The sequence below is a fragment of the Bubalus kerabau genome, chromosome 21 (genome assembly GCF_029407905.1).
Source record: "Bubalus kerabau isolate K-KA32 ecotype Philippines breed swamp buffalo chromosome 21, PCC_UOA_SB_1v2, whole genome shotgun sequence".
NCBI lineage: Eukaryota > Metazoa > Chordata > Mammalia > Artiodactyla > Bovidae > Bubalus > Bubalus kerabau.
Window position 1 is genome coordinate 62,181,337 of NC_073644.1, and position 26,609 is coordinate 62,207,945.

Sequence of the window (26,609 nt, forward strand, 5' to 3'; positions counted from 1 at the left end):
ACAGGAAGTTAACTTTCATTCGTCTAAACTGAAAGTTCTAGAGCTGGTGTAAGTGTTAAAAACTCACACAGGAACCTCACAGATTCTGTATGACTCACAACTGCTAATAAGGTCTACTTCTCAAAATTCACTTGCTTGTCTAATTGGCCTCCTACAGACTGACAGCCTCCAAACTCTCCCAAGGCCTTCTGCCCTCATCTGTTCTCCTGACATAATTCCCTTGGACCTTTCTCTCCAGCCTTTACCCTTACTCCACAAGATCTCTGTTAGGTCAGGACTTGCTGCAGCATTTGATGTGAGATTGGGAGCAACTGCTATCTAATCTTGCTGAAGAAAGTCGGGAACGTTTAGCCTCCAGTTTCTCCAATGGTCAGGTGTGAGAGCAGGGGTTTATCTGGGCGCAGGCTTGGCAAAAAAAATGAACTATCGGGGCAAGAGAAGCAGAACTACTGGAGGTAGGCAGAAAGGCCAAGGAGGCTGCCCGAACAAGCGAAATGAGGAGGTTCAGCGGACAGGAAACCCACATCACAGTCAGGGCTGTGGTCTCGGGCGGGCAGGGTCTTGGAAAAAGGCGAGAGGGGCATGGAGAGACAGCGGCAGGAGGTCCCAGAGACCCGACCCCGGAGCTCGAGAGCCAGCGTCTCCTGAGCAGGGCTCAGGTTCCAATTCGAGAAGAAATAGGGTACTGAGAACAAACCCCGGGAAACGGCCATCCTTTGAGGGCTGAGACGGGACTCTCCTGATGGGAGAAGGCGGCTTTGTCGCAAGTTAAGCTCGCCAACTAAGAAAATGCAACCATAAAAAGCCACTGAAGAGACCTGGCATTCACAACGGCCTCTCAGAGGTCCTTGCAGACAAACATTTATTAACCTGAATTGCCACTGTCAGGATTCCTCCAGGGGCCACAGAAAGGATCTCTGACTCAGACTGTGTGTATGGAAAACTACGCCCATTCTTACACGGGGTGGGGGAGTCTGTGACCCTGGGCCCTCTCACCTCCCTCAGCTACACTACCGTTTCTCAGCGGTCTTACACCTGGAGCTTGGGAGGAGTCATAGACATTCTCCGAGACTGGACTCTAGTAATCCACTGCCAAGAGATCGGCGCAGGCCCCACATGGAACCCATGTTCCCACACAGGACCCCTTACCTGCAAATGTTGCCGGAAAATGCAGAGCAGGACTCCCAGGTGCGTTTCTCAAAGACTTTCTCAATCTTGCCTCTTACCGTTGGGTGATGGCATGCTGGTCATCAGCCTGGTTCTACTTATTAGTGCAACGTGATTCCTAATTATTGTTGCCTAATTCTAGGATCAGGGCTTCCTGGATAGCTCAGTGCTAAAGAATCTGCCTGCAGTGTGGGAGGCCCGGGTTTGATGCCTGGGTTGAGAAGATCCCCTGGAGGAGGGCATGGCAACCCACTCCAGTGCTCTTGCCTGGAGAATTCCATGGACAGAGGAGCCTGGCGGGCTATAGTCCCTGGGGTCGCACAGAGTTGGACACGACTGAGTGACTAAGCACAGCAAGTACAATTCTAGGATCACCTCTTTAAGGAAATGCCTCTAGCATCCTTTAGCTTCTCTGTGGACACCATGAGTCAAAGCTCACAAAATCCTGTCACTTTATTCAGTTGGGCAGGCATTTTGAGTTGAATGTTCTCCCATAAAGCTATTAATATGAAGTCCTAACCCCATATACCTCAAAATATGGCCTTCTTAGGAAATAATATTTTCATACTACTACTACTACTAAGTTGCTTCAGTCGTGTCCAACTCTGTGTAACCCCACAGACGGCAGCCCACCAGGCTCCCCCATCTCCATTTAAGAACACTGGAGTGGGTTGCCATTTCCTTCTCCAATGCATGAAAGTGAAAAGTGAAAGTGAAGTCGCTCAGTCGTGTCCGACTCTTCGCGACCCCATGGACTGCAGCCTACCAGGCTCCTCTGTCCATGGGGTTTTCCAGGCAAGAGTACTGGAGTGGGTTGCCATTGCCTTCTCCAATATTTTCATAGAGTCAGTCAAATTAAAATGAAGTTACTAGGGTGACCTATAATTCAATAAGACCAGTGTCTTCACAAAAAAGGGGAAATTTGGACATAGGCATACACACAGGAGGAAGAACGTTATGTGAAGATGCAAAAATCAGGGTGGAACACCCACAGGCCTTGGAAAGCAGAAAACAGCCGGCAAACAAGCAGGAGCCAGGAGAGGAACGTGGAACAGTTTTTCCTCAAGCCCTAAGCAGCAAACAACCCTGCCAACACCCTGACCTTAAACTTCCAGTCTCCAGAACTGTGAGATAATAAATTTGCTATTTGAAGTCACCCAGTTTGTGACTTCATTACAACAGCTCGAGGAAGCCACTACCAGGGGAGGCCAAAGTTTGGGAGCAGGCCTGGCGGGAACTAACACTGAATCTGACTTTCCCCAAAGCACAAAGAAACATTTCCTTTCCAGCAACGTCACCAAGGATAAGGTATCCAGAGATGGTCACTTACCTGGCATGATGGCAAAGATGATTTCAAATTTCTTAACGCTGTTCCTGTAGACAGAACTGCTCCAGGAAACGCTCACGTCCCGGCCAACATTAAACTTAACTGAGCTTTACAAGCTCGGCAGGCTCCTGCTTAACATCATTGGCATCCCCTGGGAGCCTTGTTAAGCGCTAGCCCGAGGCCCCGCCCTTCAGTTAAGCTCTAGCCGGAGGCCCGGCCCCCACGCTAATGACTCAGCAAGGTTTGGGGTTGTAGCATGTCTGCAACCCCGTGTCAGATCCAGAGGACAGGCCTGGTCCTGGAAATACGTTTAGGCAGTCTCGGTCCTTAATTACTGAAACCACTGTGAGAGCCACGGTCTTTTCCAGGTGAAGTGTTCTCCCTGGGATGTTTTCATCGCATGATGAAGGCAGAAGAGGACCTTTAGGGGGAGCAGCTTTTCATTTCTGTTTCCACTTGGAAATCCCTTGCCCTAATTCATTATGAAGTGAGAGAGATACACCTTAGTGCCAGTACAACTGAGCGGTCATCTGGGCTGTCGCTGACCTCTTTCGTGTGTTTGTGTGAATATAAGGCAGGCGCTCCCTCTCTAGTGAGCAGTTTGGTCGAGGGCAGACAGGACAGTCATTAACAGAAGCTATCATTTTGTAGCATCCTGAGTGAAGTGGTAAGAAGAGAAGCAGAGTCCAGCATCCAAAATGAGACAGATTAGCCAGGCTAAGAATCTGAACCCGCAGGTCGGGGTTAACAATCAGAGTTCAAGACCAAGTAAGACTCACCAGCTGGAGGCAATTACATCGTGGTGGTTTGGTGTCTTGGTTGCTAAGTCATATCCAACTCATTGTGACCCCATGGGCTATAGTCCGCCTGGAGTTGGTTGCCACTTCCTTCTCCAGGGGATCCTCCTGACCCAGGGATGGAACCCAGGTCCCTGCATTGCAGGCAGATTTCTTACCCACTGAGCTACCAAGGAAGCCCTTAATTACCTAGTCTGGTGGTGAAGGATTCTGGAGTTGGACAAGCCTGAACGTGAATCCAGTGCATGACCTCTGTTGACTAAGCCCACGAGACACAGTTTCTTTATTGTTAAAATGTAGACAGTATTATCCATGTTAAATAGACATAATGAGTTCAATTCTATAATGTATGTTATGGGCCAGACTTTCCACACTCCCTCCCTGGCCCAGCTCCCATGACCTCCCTCTCCCCTGTGCCTTCTCACCCACTTCAGGCACAGCCCAGAACCACAGCTAGGACACCAGCTTGCAACATGGCAACCCCCCAAACTAGCATCTGAGAAATCCAGCAGAAGGCAACACTCCTAACAGGACATCCTCTCCCGCAAGAAGGGTCCCGACCTGCTGTAACAGCTCAGTGGACACCATGGAGAGCTCACACTTAGCCAAGAGAAACACTGATGCTAGCCTGAAGCTACCATCAGAATTTCAAACTACTAACTTCAGACGAACTAGTAAACCCCAACATACGTAGGGCAAGAAAAAAGCTATAAGGAGTAAGAGGAAACAACTGAAAAGGAGTTATAAGGACAATTCAAAAGACTCGAAGGGCTTCCCAGGTGGCGCAGTGGTAAAGAATCTGCCTGCCAATGCAGAAGATGCAAGAGACCCAGGTTAGATCCCTGGGTTGGGACGATCCCCTGGAGGAGGAAATGGCAACCCACTCCAGTTTTCTTGTCTGAAAAGTTCCATGGAGCCTGGTGGGCTGCAGTCCATGGGATCACAAAGAGTTGAACACAACTGAGCGTGCACGCACACACACACACATACAAAAGACCTAGGTTTATTTGTGTGTGTTCATATTCTTGCTTTTAATTAAGCATTTTCTTTCGCAGCCTTTATCCTGACTTACGGCAACAGCAGATGAGGTAGGCAAGGACTTAGAAAGAGGCAGGTAGTGAAGAGTAGAGCATGAAAAGGCAGGTGATGCTTTAAATGATTATTCTCAGCTCTTTCTCCAAAGAACTGGAAAAGTACATGGTAACCCACATTTTAGAGTAAATGAAGATGATGGGCCAGGGGAAAATCACTTGGCATCAACATGGTTTTGCAAAAACATCATCATGGTTTTGCTGTTAAGGCGTAATTTCGGGGATAGTAGTAGTTTGAAAATCAAGAAGAATTTTAAGCATTGGACTTAAATCATCTATGCAGACAACACCCCAGCCTAATTCTGGAAATACTGCCAATCTAAAGCAGCTCATTCTGGATAAATGGTCATTTATTACAGAGTGTTTTGAATACTCATTTTAAAAATATCATCGATGCCATCATTACTGATATCATTATTCCCTAGTGCCAGCTTAGTACTCTGATAGAGTCACTTTGCAGTGGGTTTGTGATGATCATTTCTCCCTGCTGGCTCTCTAACATGCAGCACTGAACTTCTCTCTACTTTTCACTTTGGTACAATGGAAAGAATTCAGCATTTGGATATAAAGGGGCAAGGTTTGGATTCCAGTTCTGTTATTTACTAACTCGGGCAAATTACTTAACTTTCTTGAAAGACCATATTAAAAATAACTATGACTATCTTTAATCATCACTTAAGAATTAGTGAGGATCAAATGAGATAATGTATATAAAATCATAAGTGAAAGTCGCTCAGTTGTGTCCGACTCTGTATAGTGCATGGGATTCTCCAGGCCAGAATACTGGAGTGCACAGCCTTTCCCTTCTCCAGGGGAATCTTCCCAACCCAGGAATCGAACCCAGGTCTCCCGCATTGTAGGCGGACTCTTTACCAGCTGAGGCACAAGGGAAGCCCAAGAATACAGGAGTGGGTAGCCTATCCCTTCTCCAGGGGATCTTCCCAACCCAGGAATCAACTGGGGTCCCCTGCATTGCAGGCGGATTCTTTACTAACTTTTGAGCTGTATTTCAATGTCTTTCTTAAGTTCCAAAATTTTAATAAACATTACTGCACTATGTCAGTCCATATTTATCTCACAGTCTTGTCTTACGTGATGAAATCTGTTAATCATGGTGGTTATTTTGTCTTAAATCTACCTACTTTCTTATTTTTCCTCTGATCCTTTCTTATAAGCATGTAATATTCTAGACTACCCAGGAAAATGGTACCTAGACTCCCTTTATAATGACAGAAATCCTAGACAAAGAATAGACATTCAAATACTCATGAAATAGCAATGGAATATGAAATTCTACTTTTGAATTTAATGATAATAAAACAGAGATGCTGAAAATTCAAACAGAGAGAAGCTGAGATAGATAAAGGAACAAATATAATATCATTTTCAAGGCTGGTTTTGATGTTCCATCTGCACTTTGTTGAAGTAACAAAGAAGTGGCAGAGATACTTAAACGAATATGTACAAAACTGCTGGCACTTTGAAATAACTTCGAAATCATTCAAACAGAAAACATAAATGTCATCAGCGGTGCAATGATATGATTTTTGTCATAAGTATTGGCTGGGTAAAAGTAGGTAAAATATGTTTTTAATTAAACAATTTTTTTCTACTAAAATGGGGGAATTTTATGGGAAGAGGAATTCTTTCTGAAACGGCTCCAGGATCCTCTTAAGAGCTTCATCCAGAATGGAACAGATTCTTCTGGGCCTGTCAATAGCTATGATTATCAGAAAGTATTTCTACCTGGAGCCTGGAGCCTCAGCCCAGTGGAATAATGGGTCCTGTGTTTAAGGACTGCGTGGTTCCCTCTTAAAATCACTCATGCCATAGCTCAGGGGAAATGCGGCTTCCTGGAGGGCTCCATGTCAGGATCCTCTTCTCTCCTGGCTCCGCCGTCTTCTTGGATTCCTAGGAAATTAGCCATTACCTTCATTTGTTACTTTACAGTGATCAACCTTCTGAGGACAGCTTTAATGAGCTCCCCGACCTAAAATATTCAACATGGTCATGCTCCACTAGCATTTCTAACAGCCAGACCACAAGAGGTACAGCACTGCAGGGAGAAATAATACAGCCCAAAGAGGAAAAATAATTCTATGTGCTGAGAAAAATAAGTACTGTGCTGAGAAAAATGAGTGAAACCGTGGTGAGATAATGTTTCAGTAAATTTGGCACTACATTTTCTACCCAGACAAAAAATGGTTACATGAGTTTAAAATATCAATTAAAGAACTCTGAATAAAATTGGAATGTGTATCCAAGGAGAAGGCAATGGCACCCCACTCCAGTACTCTTGGCTGGGAAATCCCATGGATGGAGGAGCCTGGTGGGCTGCAGTCCATGGGGTCGCTAGGAGTCAGACACGACTGAACGACTTCACTTTCATTTTCAAGCATTGGAGAAGGAAATGGCAACCCACTCCAGTATTCTTGCCTGGAGAAACCCAGGGACAGGGGAGCCTTTTGGGCTGCCGTCTATGGGGTCGCACAGTCGGACACGACTGAAGCGACTTAGCAGCTGCAGCAGCTGTATCCAATCACTGTTTAGTTTTTCATTAGTTTCTTTGGCCTTATATTACTTTTTAAAAAAGTTAGTCTATTGTGTGAGAATCCTGGATTTTAATGTTTTAAAAAGGCATTGGCACCTCCTAGAACAATGAAAATAACAATAAACAAATGAGATCTAATTAAACTTAAAAGCTTATGTGCAGCAATGAAAGCCGTCACAAAACAAAAAGACAACCCACAGAATGGGGAAAAATGTCTGTGAATGCAACCGACACGTGATTAATCTTCCAAATATACAAACAGTTCTGCAGCTCTATGTCAAAAAAATGACCCAATCAAAAAATGGGCAGTGATCTAAGTGGACGGTTCTCCAACAAGACATACAGATGACCCAAAAGCACATGAAAAGATGCTTAACATCACTAATTATCATAGAAATGCAAATCAAAACTATAATGAGGTACAATCTCCCATGGGTCAGAATAAGTGTAAAGTCGCTCAGTCATGTCTGATTTTTTGTGACCCCATGGACTGTAGCCTTCCAGGATCCTCTGTCTATGGAATTCTCCAGACAAGAATACTGGAGTGGGCTGCCATTCTCTTTGTGTCCTAAGTCGGTTCAGTCATGTCCGACTCTTCATGACCCCATGGACTGTAGCCCTTCAGGCTCCTCTGTCCATGCGATTCTCTAGGCAAGAATACTGGAGTGGGCTGCCATTCCTTTCTCCAGGGGATCTTCCTGACCCAAGGAAGATCATCAGAAAGTCTATAGACAATCAATACTGGAGAAGATCTGAAGAAAAGGGAACCTTCCTACACTGTTGTTGGGAATGTAAATTGGTAAAACCACTGTGGAGAACAGCATAGAGGTTCCTTAAAAAACTTAAAATGCAGTTACCATGTGATTCAGAAAGGATGCATGCAGCCCAATGTTCATTGAAGCACTATTTACAGTAGCTAAGACATTGAAGCGACCTAAATGCCTAGATAGCATATTCAAAAGCAGAGGCATTACTTTGCCAACAAAGGTTCGTCTAGTCAAGGCTATGGTTTTTCCTGTGGTCATGTATGGATGTGAGAGTTGGACTGTGAAGAAGGCTGAGTGCCAAAGAATTGATGCTTTTGAACTGTGGTGTTGGAGAAGACTCTTGAGAGTCCCTTGGGCTGCAAGGAGATCCAACCAGTCCATTCTGAAGGAGGTCAGCCCTGGGATTTCTTTGGAGGGAATGATGCTAAAGTTGAAACTCCAGTACTTTGGCCACGTGATGCGAAGAGCTAACTCATTGGAAAAGACTCTGATGCTGGGAGGGATTGGGGGCAGGAGGAGAAGGGGACGACAGAGGATGAGATGGCTGGATGGCATCATTGACTCGATGGACGTGAGTTTCAGTGAACTCTGGGAGTTGGTGATGGACAGGGAGGCCTGGCGTGCTGCGATTCATGGGGTTGCAAAGAGTCAGACACGACTGAGCGACTGAACTGATCTGATCTCATCTGAAATGCCTGTCAACAAAGAAATGGATAAAGAAGATGGTACACACATACTATGGAGTATTACTCCATTGGAAAAAAGCCATAAAAAAGAATGAAATAGTGCCATGTGTAGCAACATGAATGAACCTAGAGATTTTCATACTAAAGTGCAGTAAGACAGAGATAAATATCATATGATATCACTCATATGTGGAATCTAATTTAAAAATATACAAATCAACTTATTTATAAAATCAAAACAGACTTACAGATAGCAAAAACAAACATTGTTACCAGAGGGGAAAAGTGGAAGGGAAGGATAAATCAGGAGTTTGGGGTGAACACATGTGCCCCACTATATATAAAATAGATAAGTAACAAAGACCTACTCTATAGTACATGGCACTCTACCTGATATTCTGTGATAACCTGTATGAGAAAAGAATGTAAAAAAGAGTGAATACACGTATATGTACGAGTGAATCAACTTTTCTGTACACCTGAAACTAACACAACACCGTAAATCAACTGTACTCCAAAAAAATTTAAGTATTTTAAAAATTAAAAAATAAGGCATTGACATTTGTCATTCTAAGAATCAACAGTGCTTTTTCTGTCCACTCTTTAACAATAGATCTTTGTCATTTCTTACTTTTCTGGAATACCTAGGTTCCAAGATCCTGATTATCACCTCAAAGAATATAATAATCTAATCTAATGACTGATTTATTTTATTATTCTCTATCAAAAATATATAATTATAAAATATGATTACGTTTAAAAGGCCTTTCATTTATTCAACAAATATTTATTAATTCCATAGCTATTACATATCGAGCAATGTTCTAGGCCCTGCTGCTGCTGCTGCTAAGTCACTTCAGTCGTGTCCGACTCTGTGCAACCCCATGGACGGCAGCCCACCAGGCTCCCCCGTCCCTGGGATTCTCCAGGCAAGAACACTGGAGTGGGTTGCCATTTCCCTCTCCAGTGCATGAAAGTGAAAAGTGAAAGTCAAGGCACTCAGTCATATCCGACTCTTAGCAACCCCATGGACTGCAGCCTACCAGGCTCCTCCGTCTGTAGGATTTTCCAGGCAAGAGTACTGGAGTGTGGTGCCGTTGCCTTCCCCAGTTCTAGTCCCTAGAGATATAGTAATGAACAAAGCACTGTCTTTGACCATGCGGAGCATATATCCTAGTGAGGTCAACAGTAAAGTAGGTATGTGCTGTGCTTGTGCTTAGTCGCTCAATTGTGTCCGGCTCTTTGTGACCCCATGGACTGTAGCTCACCAGGCTCCTCTGTCCACGGGGATTCTCCAGGCAAGAATACTGGAGTGGGTTTCCATGCCCTTGTCCAGGGGATCTTTCCAACCGAGGAATGGAACTCAGGTCTCCTGCATTGCAGGTGGATTCTTTACCATCTGAGCCACAAGGAAAGTCCAAGAATACTAGAGTGGGGAGCCTATCCCTTCTCCAGGAATTGAACTGGGTGTCCTGCATTACAGGTGGATTCTTTACCAGCTGAGCTACCTGGGAAGCCCCAAATATGTATATGTAAATATATATATATATATATATATATATATGTATTGATTCTGTCAATTTGACTAGATCACAGGGTGCCAAGATACTGGGCAAATATTATTATGCGTCTGGGAGTGTTTCCAAATGAAGTTAGCATTTGATTGATAGACTCAGCAAACTGCTTTGCCCTCCACAATGTGTATGAACATCATCCAGTGCATTGAATGCCTGAATAGAATGCAGCCCTTCCTCCGTGATTGCTTCAGTGGAGAGGTCAATCTTCTGCCCTTGGAACTCCTGGTTCTCAGGCCTTTGGACTCAGGCTGAATTACACCATAGGTTTCAGCTTGCAGATGTCAGATCATGGGACAGAGAATAGGCAGAAAGGAGGACAGGTTTGTGCATGTGTGTTTGCCTGCATATGTGCTTGGTCGCTCAACTGTGTCCAGCTTTTAGCAAGCCTATGGACTGTGGTCTGCTCTGTCCAGAGGATTTCCCAGGCAAACACACAGGAGTGGGTTGCCACTTCCTTCTCCAGGGGATCTTCCGGACCCGGGAACCAAACCTGCGTCTCCTGCACTGGCAGATGGATTTGTAACTGCTGAGCCATCAGGGAAGCCCATAGATAGGTTTACTGGTTCTGTTTCTGTAGAGACTAATATTGACTAATACTGCATATATATTGATATGAAAAACTAAGTCTGGGTAAGAAAACAGAGACTAAGGAGAAAGCTTTATTAGATAAAGTGTTGAGGATAGAGTCTCTGACAAGCTGCGATTTGAAGAAAGACCTGACTCCACTGAGATAAGAAATATACACACATCCCAGAGACGTTTCCCCCAAAAGGAAGAGGAAGGAGGAGATGGCAAAACAAAGCATCTTGACACAGGAAATGACTGGCTTGTTCGAGGCCCAGCAGGCAGGCTGACGCGGTTGGAACGTGATGAGCAAAAGAGAGAGTGGTAGGAGATGAGGTCTAAGAGGTGGCCGAGGCTAGGGCACAGGAGGGCCTTCGGGTTTTCCTCTTGGTGTGATGGGAACCCGGTGGGGCACGGGCAGAGGAGAATGATGCTGTTGACATGATGCTCATTTGGAGAGGAAGGTGCTGGCCCCTGTTGAGAGACTGCTGGTGAGCCCAGAAGGCTCGGGCTGTAGCATGCTGACACAGATGGCACCCTGGACACGGAGTGTGCACATGAGGAGGGGAAGCGGGGGTCTTATCTGGACACTTTGTGAAGGAAGTGTCTGCCTGGACTGGTGATGCATTAGGCGTGCGTTGTGAGATAAAGTGAGGAATCAAAGATGCGCCATCGAGGATTTTGATCTGAGCAGTTAGGTAAATGATGGGACCATTTACTTCATTTCTCTCATTCTATCTTTTCAGTCTGTCTTTGAGAAAAAGAATAGGTCAGTCAATTGAATAGAGTAGGAATGAATCTAAGCTAAGGAACTTAGAAATGTAAAAATTCTTTCTACTTGGCCCCTTTCACCCTAACCATTTCTTCTATATGACTCCTGTTATTTTTCTTTATTTTTTTTCCCTGAAAGTCTGCACTCTATCATCTAGAGATTACTTGGGGTCAACTTGTTTTGTTGCAAATGCACTGACGAGACTCGACAGACTGTTAGTCATATATATCATGGTATGAATTGATCTAGCCAAGTTGTTTTCCTTCTCACATCAACCTATAAGTCCATGTTGAAGGAAGTGATGATGCCCAGGTGACAGACTAAAAAGAAACATTTGAGATCCTGTGGTACTTAGGTAATAAGCAGTTTGATGGGGAAAAATGAAACGTGAGGTTTGAAAGTCTAGAGGGCAGGATGAGGTCACTGCGATTCTAGAAGGTCAGGGAAGACACAGACACACAAGAAAACAAACATGGAGTCAAAATGTTAACAGATGTTGCCACGGGCGTGTGCTGTTCTACCATGCCAGTGAGGAAATACTGCTCCAGAAGAGCAGACATCAGCATAAGTTCAGTGTGTGCTAGTCGCTCAGTCGTGTCTGACTCTTTGCGACTCCATGGATTGTAGCCCGCCGGGCTCCTCTGTCCATGGGATTCTCCAGGCAAGAATACTGGAGTGGGCTGCCATTTCCTTCTTCAGGGGATCTACCTGAACCCAGGTTTCCTGCATTGCAGATGGAGACTCTACCATCTCAGCCACCAGGAAAGTAAGTTCAGTACATTTTGCTACTGCTGCTGCTAAGTCGCTTCAGTCGTGTCTGACTCTGTGCGACCCCATAGACGGCAGCCCACCAGGCTCCCTCATCCCTGGGATTCTCCAGGCAAGAACACTGGAGTGGGTTGCCATTTCAAGTATTTATTTTTTATATTTGTTAATAAGCCCTTAATTAATATGTGTTTTCATTATATATGCTTCATTGGAAAGCCTTTAACAATTTTAGATTATGAAGGCAGGAGAAGAAGGGGACAACTGAGGATGAGACAGTGGGATGGCATCACCAACTCAATAAACATGAGTTTGAGCAAACCCCAGGAGACAGTGAAGGACAGGAAGGACAGTGAAGGACTGGTGTGTTGCAGTCCACAGGGTCGCAAAAAGTCAGACATGACTTAGTGACTGAACAACAAGTAAGCTAAAAATTTGCAGAGATGCAATAAAACGAACCCAATTAGAAAGCCAGATTTGCAGGGACTGTACTTTCCAAATCAAAACTAGACAAATAAAATCTGATAGGTTTGTAACTAAGAACAATGGAGGAATACAGCTCTTGGCTTAAGCCTGTTTGATATTTCAGGGCAGACTGCAAGCCTTTACCAAGGCTTTATCTGGCAAATCTCCCCACTCTTCCCTGACAACTAGGCTGATCCATCTGACTCTTCACAGGTTTTTGGGGAAATGGAACAAGGGCACTGATGCTATCTCTGGTTTAGCCTCTTGTTTATACGATTGCAGTAAGTGATCAAAGTCTTGACTGTTATTAATAAAATCATTTTGGCTTCTTTTCTAAACCACTACTCCATCACCTAGGACATTGTCTTGCTCCAGCTCAGTTGAGCTCCTGACGGCAAGAGAGAAAATTTGAGTTCATAACTGCCCATGACAATCTAAGCCCTTTTTTTTTTTGCCCTGCCTAGTAAAGGACAGGGAGGGCAGGCATGCTGCAGTCCATGGGATCACAAAGAGTCAGACCAACAACAACAAGCTTTACAGGTGGCTCATTGGTAAAAGAAACCTGTCAATGCAGGAGATGCAGGAGACACCAGTTCGATCCCTGGGTTGGGAAGATCCCCTCAAGAGGGAAATGGCAACCCACTCCAGTATTCTTGTCTAGAGAATCCCAAGGACAGAGGAGCCTGGTGGGCTACAGTCCATGGGGTTGCAAAGAGTCAGACACAACTGAGTGACTGAGCACACACATAAGCCTTACAACACAATAAAAATGCATGTCTGACTTGAGAGTGCTAACTAACCTTCCCCCAAAGTTACCTTTTTCTCAATAAAACGGCTATTTCACAAACAGAAGCACATTTTTACCCTTCTGTTACTAAATGGAATTTTCATTCATTTTCTTCTCTGATCCAACAAATTGGCCGGAAGCGTGGCCGTGGGCATTTTGGAGGCCAGAGTGAGCAGGAGAACACCCTGGACCAGCTGCTCGTGGAGATGGACGGATTCAACTCTACCACGAACGTCAGCATGCTGGCCGGCACCAACCGCCCTGATGTCCTTGACCCAGCTCTGATGCGGCCGGGCTGCTTCGACTGTCAGATTTACATTGGGCCCCAGGACATCAAAGGCAGGTCGTCTATCTTCAAGGTCCACCTGCATCCACTCAAGTTGGACGAGAGCCTCAGCAAGGATGCCCTGGCGAGGAAGCTTGCGGCCCTCACTCCAGGCTTCACAGGTGCTGATATTTCTAATGTTTGCAGCAAGCCGCCCTGATTGCCGCCTGCCACCTAATGCCGAGGTCCAGCCCCGGCTGATCCACGGTATTTGAAGGGGAGACGGAGTAGGCGACCTATTTATTTATTTATCAAAGATATAAAGAGTAATAGAATGAGGATACCTCAGTAGGAAAATTCAGTGGAGAAAAGAAGCTGAGTAGCTTGGTTTACACAAAAAATCAATATAACCCGTGACACCAGGTTAGCTCTGACCACGGAGGCCACAGGCACCCTCTTGAATAGCGGAAGGTGCCCCACCTTAGACACCTTCTCGAGTGGGTCTTAGAAACCCAGGCAAATAAATGGTCGCAGAGGATATCCGCGCTCCAGATGGATACTCAGCTGGAGGTTAAGGGGAAGAATGACATGTGGAGACCAAGCGTTGGTGAGCAAGGCCCGTAGCTTTATTTTCAACAGGGGTTTTTATACCCTAAGTTACACATAGAGGATAATAGGGAATGCAAAGTCAGCAGTCTTTGATCCTTATCAAAAACCAGAGTTTCTTTCCTGCAAATTTATCGTATACAAATGGTTTAGGTGATTTACATCATCTTCTGGCCAGAAGGCCTATTAACATTTTATGACTCTTGACAAGGACTTATCAACAAAGACTTATTTTCTCTAAGAGTAATTATTTTAAGGTTTGGCACCATCTTCTGAAGATAAAATTGCATTCCTATAGGGCGGATGTGTAATGGGTTTACAAAGGAAAGAATTTATTACCTTAAGGGTCTAAAGTTACTAACACCAAGGCCACTACTTATTTTTTCTACATCGCAACTATATTAATTAATACACATTCAAGGATACAATACAGGGGATGTGGAAACTTGGCAACAAGCATTGGCTCGTCAATGAAATCTTTTACTAGTTTTATTCTGACAGTTTCTAACTCTCTGAGAGGCTCTAAGCTATTTGAATATCTTAAGCTTCCCGTGCCTCTCGAGGCTGGGAGACTGTAAACAATCGTATGCATAGCGGTAAACTTGTCAGGCGAGTTAGAGAGCCATCTGAGGGGTTTGGATTTAAACACTCCTAATTGCCCAGGAACTTTATTAATTGGAGCTGTAAGTTAGCTCTTTGACAGAGAGAGCAAGATAGTGGTGGGGGACAGCCCCTAGTAAAGTCAGAGGTGAGAGCACAAAGCAATAAAGTAGGCAGACTTTGGTTTTTTGGGGGTAGATGCTCGAGAATATCCGGGGGGACTCCCGAGGCCCAATCCCGCCTTTGCATATGCTGAGCCTCCTTCCTCATGACCTTTGTCACGAGTGGAATGTCTCTCGCCGGCTCCCGGCAACCTAAACCCCTCTGTTGGGGAGAAGCACTTTGAGCAGGCCATTGAAAGGGTCACTGGAGGCCTTGAGAAGAAGACCCATGTCCTGCAGCCCGGTGAGAAGATGACGGTGGCCTACCATGAGGCTGGCCGTGCGGTGGTGGGCTGTTTCCTGGAACACGCAGACCCCCTGCTCAAGGTGTCCATCGTCCCCCAGGGCAAGGGGCTCGGCTATGCCCAGTGTCTGTCCAGGGAGCAGTACCTGTACACACGGGAGCAGCTCTTTGACTGCATGTGCGCCATGCTGGGCGGCCGCGTGGCTGAGCAGCTGTTCTTCGGGCGGGTCACCATGGGGGCCCAGGACGACCTGAGGAAGGTCACCCAGAGCGCCTATGCCCAGAATGTGCAGTTTGGGATGAGCGAGAAGCTGGGCCAGGTGTCCTTTGATCTCCTGTGGCCAGGCAAGGCGCTGGTGGAGAAACCGTTCAGCGAGGCCACGGCCCAGCTCATAGACGAGGAGGTGCGGTGGCTCATTGGCTCCGCGCATGCGCGCACCCTGGACCTGCTCACGCGCTGCGGCGAGCAGGTGGACAAGGTGGGCGGGCGGCTGCTGGAGAAGGAGGTGCTGGAGCTGGCCGACATGGTGGAGCTGCTCTGGCCACGGCCGTTCGCCGAGATCACCTACGAGGAGCTCGTGGAGGGCATGGGTGGCCTGGAGGAGGACACGGCCCTTCCCGAGGGTCTGCAGGGCTGGTGTGGGGGGCCTGCTGCAGGAGAGCCCAGCCTAGCGCCTCTGCCTGGAAAGCAGCCTCTGGGACCCCCAGGAAGCAAATTAAAGCACATGTAACCCGAAGCAATGGCACTCCACTCCAGTACTCTTGCCTGGAAAATCCCACAGATGGAGGAGCCTGGTGGGCTGCAATCCATGGGGTCGCTAAGAGTCGGACACGACTGAGCGACTTCACTTTCACTTTTCACTTTCACACATTGGAGAAGGAAATGGCAAGCCACTCCAGTGTTCTTGCCTGGAGAATCCCACGGACTGGGGAGCCTGGTGGGCTGCCGTCTATGGGGTCACATAGAGTCGGACACGACTGAAGTGATTTAGCAGCATAGATTTTAGCTGGGAGTATATTTCAGCCGTAAGTCAGGGCCTGTATGGAACAACAGTAAACTGTTGTTTACTGTGGGCCTGGTGCAAAACTAAAAAGAGTTAAGACCCTAAAACTCAGAGGATTTAACTCTGATCTGATTTGGTAATTAAGAGTAAGGTGATTAGAAAAAAAGCGGGGCATGCAGTCTTGGTGGTTTATTAACTTCATGCAATTCCCACCAAAGGCCCTTCCCCACTACTCCAAACCTGCCTCCTCCGACCCCACACAAACTTTTCTTGTTGAACTCTAGGAATTCTGATTTCACCAGCTTCCTTCTTCCTGGAATCTACTTCCTATACAAACATTATATGGACTGATTGAGCATAGGGGTAGTAATGGCATATGACTTTCAAGGTAAGGTCATGAATACAATGGAGCTTCCACCTTATTCTAGTCAATCTGAACATGTAACTGCTACATCATATGGATGCTCAAGCATCCCTGGGTTGGGTCCATGAGGCAGAGAACTGAGGCCTCCTGCAACTAGCCAGCAACTGAGAGCTCCTGGGCAGAGTACTGGGAGTGAGCTGTCTTGGAAATCCCCCAGGCCTAGCCAAAGCTTCAGATGACTGCCTGTTGCCTGAAACTTCGTGAAACTTTTCAAGACAGAACCACCCAACTAATCCATAACCAGCTTCCTGACCCATGTGTGTGAGATAATAAATATATATCATTGTTTACAGTTGCTAAATGTTGGGGACAATCTGTTACTCTCTATATTGCTATATACTCATGTATATAAAATAGTGTGTTTCTTATAGTCTGAATCCTGAACTCTGATGATTACTATTCTTTTCAATAAACCACTTAACTCATTCCCAGTGGCATCCTTATGAGCTACTTCATTTACAGGGGGTTAGCTTATTGCAGAAGACTACTGTGATCTGAACAAAGCCAGAAGTCATTTTATCATACCATGCCTTTAGTTTTTCTAAAGCTTTGCTTTTACATCTTGTATTTTTATAGCTTTCTTGAAAAATGATAACTAACAATTTGCCACTTTCAAGAGAAATGTTCATTTCATCTAGAATTTCACACCTTTAAATATTGACCTCTATTTGCATTTTTCATGATATAATTAATGCATTATCACTGTATTCTTGCAAATTGTTTATAAAACTGGCATTTCTCAAACAAGTAGCTATTAGCAAAATGAATTTTTTCTTACATTATTTTTTTTTTAACAATTTGTTCTTACTTTTGGGGAACACAGAAGTAAACAAGTTGGCCTTATGCTTTAAATAAGTTCTTTGTCCCATAAGATCTTTCTGATATCTCTAACATCAATTCTACTTTCTTGTAACACTGTGTGATTTTTTTCAAATTCTAGTATGTAACTCAAACTTGATGTTTGCCAAAAGCTATCAAGAGCAACAACAGTAATAACTAACATTTCTCGGCCAGCTGGGCACTGTGCTCTGTGCTGTTTATCTTTTGTTTCATTTACTCTTCATAGCAATCCTGTGAGAAAGGTGCTGGTCATTAGCACTCCCTTTTAGAAGCCACAAGAAGAGTGTTTTAAGAAGGAAATGGTCAGGAGCTCTCTCTCCTAGGAACTAGGAATTAAGCTCAGTGGGCTTCCCCAGTGGCTCAGTTGGTAAAGAATCCACCTGCAATGCAGGAGACCTGGGTTTGATCCCTGGGTCAGGAAAAATCACCTGAAGAAAGAAATGGCAACCCGCGTCAGTATTCTTGCTTGGGAAATCCCATGGGCAGAGGACAGAGGAGCCTGGTGGGCTACAGTTCATGGGGTCACAGGAGTCGGGCACGATTTAGTGACTAAACCACCCCTAGGGCACTGGTTCCTGACTCACCAGTCCCAGGGCAAGTCGATTTCAGTGTGGGCATCGGCGTGTTATGGGCTAAATTGTTTTCCCCCTGAAATTAGTATGGTGAAGCTTAACCCCTCCCATGACTCTTTTTGGAGATAGCCCTTTAGGGAGGTAATTAAGTTTAAATGAGATCGTAAGGATGGGGCCTTAATCCAATAGGACTGGTGTCCTTATGAAAAGAGGAGACGGAGGGACGTCCCCGGTGGTCCGGTGGTTAAGACTCTGCGCTTCCACCACAGGGTGCAAGGGTTCGATTCCCGGTTGGGGAACTAAGATCCTGCAGGCTGCTGCTACTGCTGCTGCTGCTAAGTCGCTTCAGTCGTGTCCGACTCTGTGCGACCCCATAGACGGCAGTCCACCAGGATCCCCCATCCCTGGGATTCTCCAGGCAAGAACATTGGAGTGGGTTGCCATTTCCTTCTCCAGTGCATGAAAGTGAAAAGGGAAAGGGAAGTCGCTTAGTCGTGTCTGACTCTGAGCGACCCCATAGACTGCAGCCCACCAGGCTCCTCTGTCCATGGGATTTTCCAGGCAAGAGTACTGGAGTGGGGTGCCATTGCAGGCTAGGCAGCCAAAAAAAAAAAAAAAAAAAAAAGAGGAGGAGCGTTCAGAGCTCTCCCTCTCCCTGTGCAGAGAGACGAGGCCGTGTCAACAGGTTCCAGACTGTGAGAAATAAATGTCTGTTGTTTAAGCCACCCAGCCTATGGTATTTTGTTACAACAGCCCAAACAGACTAATAAACAGGATTTGCTTTCTCACTGTATCTTTCAGACACTCTTGGATGAACCTTGACTTGTAAACCACACCCTATTAATGCAGTTACATATCTTGCATAAAACTGATTATAATTAATTGCCTAGGCAGTGTCCTTTTAGACTTCTTTATTCTTCAGTGCATTAAAATTCACTACTCTCTCACACTAACACTGTAATTACCTAGCACATATTAGCTCTGTTAATCATGTCATCCGTATCATTAAAACCAAAATGTTGTCAAACAGTCTTCCTTCTTAGCTGTAGAAAATGAACAGATAAACACAATATCAAGCTTTCCAGCATTGAAATATTAATGTCCCTAATGCTTAAAGGTCCGTCTAGTCAAGGCTATGGTTTTTCCTGTGGTCATGTATGGATGTGAAAGTTGGACTGTGAAGAAGGCTGAGTGCTGAAGAATTGATGCTTTTGAACTGTGGTGTTGGAAAAGACTCTTGAGAGTCCCTTGGACTGCAAGGAGATCCAACCAGTCCATTCTGAAGGAGATCAGCCCTGGGATTTCTTTGGAAGGAATGATGCTAAAGCTGAAACTCCAGTACTTTGGCCACCTCATGCGAAGAGTTGATTCATTGGAAAAGACCCTGATGCTGGGAGGGATTGGGGGCAAGAGGAGAAGGGGACAACAGAGGATGAGATGGCTGGATGGCATCACTGATTCGATGGACGTGAGTCTGGGTGAACTCCAGGAGTTGGTGATGGACAGGGAGGCCTGGCGTGCTGTGATTCATGGGGTCGCAAAGAGTCGGACATGACTGAGCGACTGATCTGATCTGAATGCTTAATTAAAAAAAATATTTATTTTGTTGCACTGGGTCTCAGTTGCAGCACACAGGCTGAGTAGTTGTGGCACGCACACCCAGCTGCCCTGCAGCAAGTGGGATCCTAGTCCCCTGACCCAGGACCAAACTGCATCCCTCACACTAGAAGCTGGACTCCTAACCACTGGACTATCAGAGAAGTGCCCTTAATGCTTAATTTTGAAATTAATTGTTTACACCTCAGAGAAACCATCTAAGTATCCAGAGGCCTGTTTCTTGGAGTTCTGACTACTTGTGTGATTTGGGCTTGTTCCTGCTGGATCCCAACCTTACAGGATTCTTATCATTGTCTACCTCAGAAGGTCTTGGCTAGAATCCTGCATCCTAAACTGTTCAATATCCTTCTGGTCTAAAAATACCTATCCTGACTTGCCTTCTGTCTGTCAAGCTTTTTCTCACAGCCAGGACAGCACAATCAGAAAATGATGATGGCCCTGGGTTTTAGAGTCAGCCAACTTGAATTTTAGTGATTTCTCCACCATTTAATACAGTCAGTGAAGTCTGGTCAGGTTGCTTACATTCATGCATCTCAGTTCCTCATATGTGTAATGTGCTAGCAACTCTTCAATTTTTATGAGGAATAAATGAAATGAAAACCACTTAGCTAGGTGCCTGAAACATAATAAATATTCAATCATCATAGTTATCATTATTAGTTGCTGATGAATCTGTTTCATGAGGCTTCCCTGATGGCTCAGTGGGTAAAGATCTGCCAGCAATGCAGGAGAAGCAGGAAACTTGGGTCCAATCCCAGGGTTGGGAAGATCCTCTGAAGAAGAAAATAGCAACCCACTCCAGTGTTCTCTCCTGGGAAATCCCATGGACAGAGGAGCCTGGTGGGGTACGATCCTTGGGAACACAAAGAGTCAGACATGACTTGGCAACTCAGCATGCGTGCAATTTGCTTTAGTCTTTGTAAATGGAGCTACTGGCTCTAATGCTGTGGTTGTAGGTTACTCGTTGCAAAAGAGAACCTCTGGCTGAAATGATTGAAAGTAAAGAAATGATCAAGATTGAGAGTTTTAGGGGCTGGATAAGCCTGGGATAAATAAGTGGGATAAATGTGTGGAAGCAAGTAGCCTTTTTTTTTTCCAGTTCAAATTACACCAAAAAGACGAGCATCTATATCAGCTAAACAGAACAGGATGTATCTCTTCAAGATAGTAATTTCATTTCCTTTGCATACACAACTAGAAGTGGGATTTCTGGATTATATAGTAGCTCTATTTCATAATTTTTTTGAGGAACCTCCATACTATTTTTCTTAGAGACTGCACCAATTTATAATCCCACCAATAGTGTATAAGTATTCCCTTTTCTCCACATCCTTGCCAGTATGTGTTATCTGTCATCTTTTTGATAATTCTGTCTAGTGTGAGGTGATATCCCTGTGGTTTTGATTTATATTTCCCTGATGATTAGTGATATTCAACACCATTTTATAGATCTATTGGTCATTTGTAGATCTTCTTTATAAAAATGTCTATTCAGTTCTTTTGCTCAGTTTAAAAAAATTTAAAAATTTGTCTTTATGTATTAGGGTATAGGGTGTAATTAACAAACAATATTGTGACAGTTTCAGGTGAACAGGGAAGAGACTCGGCCATACCTGTGCATGTACCCATTCTCCCCCAAACTCCCCTCCCATCCAGGCTGCCACATACCATTGGAACAGAGTTCCAGGTGCTACAGTCAGTCCTTGTTGGTGATCCATTTTGAATATAGCCGTGTGTACATGTCCATCCCAAACTCCCTAATTATCCCTCCCTGTATCCTTTCTCCCAACCACCATAAACTTTTTCTTGAAGTCTGTGAGTCTGTTTCTTTTTTGTAAGTTCATTTGTATCATTTCTTTTTAGATTGCATATATAAGGGATGTCACACAACATTTCTTCTTCTCTGTCCAACTAACTTCACTCTGTACGACACTCTTTGGGTCCATCCAAGTTGCTTTGCCTATTTATAATTAGATTATTTGTTTTTGTTTTGTTTTGCTTCTGATACTGAATTATATGCATTCCTTATATATTTGGGATATCAACCCTATACAGTTAAGTCATCCGTAAATGTTGTCTCCTTCTCCTTAGCTTGCTTCTCCATTTCAATGGCTATTGCCAAGATCCATTAAAAGAGCTTTTTCTGTTTTCTTTCAGGAGTTTTATGGTTTCAGATCTTGCATTTAAGTCTTTAATCCATTTTGAGTTAATTTTGGTGAGTGATATCTTCAAAATTCTTCATCATTTTTACCAGTCTTATGGTAAACACTGAAGAAAATGGAGATGTTTAGTTTGAAAAAGACTATGTGCATAATTGGACAAAAATTGGACCAAATTAAGTATGGAGGAGCAGGATTAATGCTGTACTTAGTTGCTCAGTCATGTCTGACTCTTTGCAACCCCATGGACTACCCATCAGGCGCCTCTGACCAAGTGGATTCTCCAGGCAAGAATACTGGAGTGGGTTGCCATGCCCACCTCCAGGGAAATCTTCCCAACCCAGGGATTGAACCCAGGTCTCCCACATTGCAGGCGGATTCTTCACTATCTGAGCCACCAGGGAAGCCTATGAATATTGGAGTGGGTAACCTATCCCTTCTTCAGCAGACTTTCTCGACCCTAGAATTGAACCAGGGTCTCCTGCATTGCAGGCGGATTCTTTATCAGCCAAGCTATCGGAGAAGCCCAGCAGAATTAGTATCTGTCAGTAAAAATGATAGAAAAGCAGATTTAATTAAATATGAGACTTCAAGTAGGAGAAAATTTTATAAACTTGTTATCAAATAAAAATATAAATTAGAAAACTGCAATCTTTGAGAGGTCATCTATTTACCAAGGTTTGAGGAACAGAGTGAATCCGTTCTATGCAGAGGTGCCTTATACCAGAAGATTTGAAAGTCCTTCAAGAGGTGTTTATTGGGGACTACAGAGTGGATAGAACAACAGATACTCTCCTCCAGTCTGACTTTCTAATTCTTAATCCATAGCACACTGAAGGGTGCAGTTACTGAGTCCATAAAATACAGAAGGCCTGACTGCTGCCCACAGAAACCCAATACAGGATGCACAATAGAGAAAGAAAGCTGTTTACGTACAGTACATCTAAGAAACCATAGAATCTAAAATACTACCTCTCAGAAACGTTTCCCCAAATCTGTGATCTCCATGCACAAGAAAAAATATCTCAATACACATTTCCTTCAGAGAAAAAAGGACTTGTAATAATTTATGTTTATAAAACTAGAAAATATTTGCTAATTAGTGAAGCCAATTCAGACTCTAGTTAATCACAAAGAAAAATTATTAACCTGAGAAGATCTTGAGAATTTATTTGCAATTGACTTTTTTCTTTTATAAACAAGGCAACTTTTAAGTATTTGTCTTGAACATTTAAAATGCTAAAATTAATCAGCAGTGGTTACCAATTCCTATATCAACCAGCTGTTAATAACAGTTACAAATCATGTCATTTGTGTGCTAAACTTGTATCAAACATCAACAAACATTATTTTTAATTCATTGAGAAATTTGTAATTATTAGTTCCCTATTTGTAAGTGAGGAGCCAAAAGTTTAGGAATCCTATATGACTTGCTAGTAGCCATGCAGAAAATGTGTGTGCATGTGTGCTCAGTCCTGTTGACTTTTTGCAACACCATGCACTGTAGCCCACCAGTCTCCTCTGTCCATGGAATTTTCCAGGCAAGAAAACTGGAGTGGGTTGCCATTTCCTTCTCCAGGGGATCTTCCCCACCAGGGATCAAACCCTTCTTTCCTATGTCTCCTGCAAAATAACCAGCACTAATTAATTAGTATTGTTATTTACATTAAAAGTATGAATGTGTACATGGTGACTGCAGCCATGAAATTAAAAGATGCTTACTCCTTGGAAGAAAAGTTATGACCAACCTAGATAGCATATTGAAAAGCAGAGACATTACTTTGCCAACAAAGGTCTGTCTAGTCAAGACTATGGTTTTTCCAGTGGTCATGTATGGATGTGAGAGTTGGACTGTGAAGAAGGCTCAGTGCAGAAGAATTGATGCTTTTGAACAGTGGTGTGGGGGAAGACTCTTGAGAGTCCCTTGGACTGCAAGGAGATCCAACCAGTCCATTCTGAAGGAGATCAGCCCTGGGATTTCTTTGGAGGTAATGATGCTAAAGCTGAAGCTCCAGTACTTTGGCCACGTGATGTGAAGAGTTGACTCATTGGAAAAGACTCTGATGCTGGGAGGGATTGGGGGCAGGAGGAGAAGGGGATGACAGAGGATGAGACAGCTGGATGGCATCACTGACTCGATGGACGTGAGTCTGAGTGAACTCCAGGAGTTGGTGATGGACAGGGAGGCCTGGCGTGCTTCGATTCATGGGGTCGCAAAGAGTCGGACACAACAGAGTGACTGAACTGAACTGAACTGATGTACATTAATAGCTGACATCAATTCAATAAAGCCCTAACATTTTAGTTTAATAAAAAATGATTCATGTGGCCATAGAAACAAAAGCAATTACTTGTTTTATCTGCTACTTTCCTTTTTTCAATGTCAACTTCTATTCTAATGAATCAACATATGTCTGTTAAAGTCCTGTTTTATGGCAGTTTCACCAGTAAGAGCAGCTTTGAATTCTGCTGAAAACAATACCTGTACACTTGAATATAATGCTAACGTATCTGCACCACATTTGATAGAAAAGGAAGTTATTTCAAATGTGGTGTTATGTAATGCAGATAGGGAAATTAAAATTGATTGGTTCTAAAATGAAATTTTATTGTTTTATTTGCTCTGCAAGATGAAAATCAATTTCTGTCAAGTGTAGTTTAAGGTTTTATTTTAGGAAAATAGGAAATTACAAAAGTGAGACCAGCAAGATTTTTTGGCTTCGTTATTTTAAAAAATCTATTCTTCCCATGTTAGAGAAGCTCTTTGAGATGTGTGCTAAGTCCCTTCAGTCATGTTCAACTTTGTGTGATCCTACGGATTGTAGCCCGCCGGCCTCCACTGTCCATGGGATTCTCCAGACAAGAACACTGGAGTGGGTTGCCATTCCCTCCTCCGGGGGATCTTCCCAACCCAGGGATCAAACTTGCTTCTCCCGCCTTGGCATGCAGGTTCATTACCACTAGCACCACCTGGGAAGCCCCAGAGCAACTCTTTAAAACAGCAAATCACCTCACATCTCCCCTCCCATCCAGTCATTGGCTTGCCTTCTTACTCAGAGTCAAATCCAAAGCCTTAACAAGTGGCCCTAAATCATCTCTCCATGCTGCCCCTACGGACGCCCCTCCGTCCATTCCCACGCCCTCCAGTGTGTCCTGGAGGCCTTCTTGCTGTTTCTCCAGTACGCCAGACACACGCCAGACACAGGCACATCTGAGGACCTTTCCACTTGCAATGTGTTTTCCTTGGAAATCTCTCCACACAGACATCGTATGGCTGCTCTCTCAGTTCCCATAAGAACCTGTCACTTTTAAGAGGAAGGCCTCCCTGGCCGTCCCGTGCACAGCAGCAGCCTCTGCCATTGTTATCATCTGTCCTACGTGTCTGGATTTACTCCCTGCTGCCGAGCACATGTCTGCATTCCTCCTTTATGATCTGCCTCCTCAACTGCTGTGCAGTGTAAAATTATGGGAGCAGGGGCTTTGGCCATATCCCCAGTCCTTGCTAAAAAAAAGGGACATGTGGGCACAGCCCCTGCTATGGTTTGAATGTTTGTGTCCCCCTAAAGTTCATCTGTTGACATCTTAGCCTCTAAGGTGATGGGAGTAGCAGGGGATCCCTGGGAGGTGGTGAGGCATACAGAGCCCCCATGGGGGGGATTATGGCCTTAATAAAAGCAGCCCCACAGAGCTCCCGCCCCCCTCCCACCATGGGAGAACACAGCGAGAAGTCAGCAATCTGTAACTAGACCCTGACCAGCCTGGCACCGTGGTCTTGGACTTGCAGCCTCCCAAACTGTGAGAAATACATTCCTGTTGTTTACAGGCTGCCCTGTCTGTGGCATTTTGTTAACAGCAGTCCAAATAGACTGAGACAGACATGTCTGCAGGGAGAATGCCGTGTGGAGATGAAGGCAGGAGCCAGTGAAGTTGCTATGTGCTGAACAGTTCTAACATTGCCAGCAACCACCAGTCACATGGGGGAGGCGTGAGATAGATTCTGTTCTGGAAGAGCCCTGAGAAGGAGCGAGTCTTGCCAACATTGTGGTCTTGGGTTTTTACCCTTCAGAATTGTGTGAATCAATACATTTCTATTGCCTGAGGTACTAAATTGGTGGTACTTTGTTACAACAATGAACTCATATACACTGTTGACTAGTTTAAGGAGAATTACTCATCTTCAGTTTCTTTGTCATAAAGACACGTCAGTGTGAAACCAAAAGTCCCCAACCCTGTGGGGTTTATTTTTTCATTTTAAAATTATTTTTTTTAAACATTTAACATTTATGTGCTCACTCAGTCGTGTCCGACCCTTTGTGACCCCAAGGACTGTAAGCCCACCAGGCTCCTCTGTACATGGGATTTCCCAGGAAAGAATACTGGAGTGGGTTGCCATTCCCTTCTCCAGGTTTAATGTTTATAAAAACCAGTAATAAAGGATGCTAAATTATATATCATAGAAATTTAAAGCAGGAAGATTCATAAATGTGAGACCTATAAAATAAAGGTGAGGACAGAGGAATTGAAGAACATAAAAATGAATGGGGAAGATAAGTATATCAAAGACAAAAGACAAACCCAGATATGTCAAACCAGATACACAAAATGGGAAAGCAACCCCCCCTCCTCCCAAAACACAGTCCTGTTTAAAGATGTAATAGAGACTTAAATATCTACTAGGCATAAAATAAGTTACAGGATACAATGTATACCACAGGGAACACAGTCAATATTTTATAATAACTTTGTATAGAGTAATTCTATAAAAATATCTAATTACCATATTATATACCTGAAACTAATA

At 44.3% G+C, this 26,609-nt stretch overlaps 1 protein-coding gene and 1 long non-coding RNA gene across 31 annotated transcripts in view; one reads left to right on the forward strand and one right to left on the reverse strand.

The window, feature by feature from the left end:
- The window catches only part of LOC129636186 (uncharacterized), a 169,306-nt gene extending 166,649 nt beyond the window's left edge, over window positions 1-2,657 (reverse strand). For 17 of the 30 annotated variants that reach the window (XR_008706764.1, XR_008706772.1, XR_008706755.1 and 14 more), the window contains exon 1: window positions 2,498-2,655. This is a non-coding gene — a long non-coding RNA (uncharacterized LOC129636186). Of the gene's footprint in view, window positions 1-2,497 lie in introns of all 30 variants that reach the window. The other 13 variants (XR_008706775.1, XR_008706776.1, XR_008706774.1 and 10 more) reach the window with 3 other exon arrangements.
- A 6,886-nt stretch (window positions 2,658-9,543) lies between these two features.
- On the forward strand, window positions 9,544-19,451 carry LOC129636046 (AFG3-like protein 1; the record flags this gene model as incomplete). Its single annotated transcript, XM_055559315.1, has 4 exons — window positions 9,544-9,583; window positions 13,380-13,787; window positions 15,073-15,829; window positions 19,430-19,451. Coding segments are annotated over exons 1-4 (1,227 nt in total), but the record flags the coding sequence as incomplete, so codon positions are not given.
- Window positions 19,452-26,609: the final 7,158 nt, after the last annotated feature.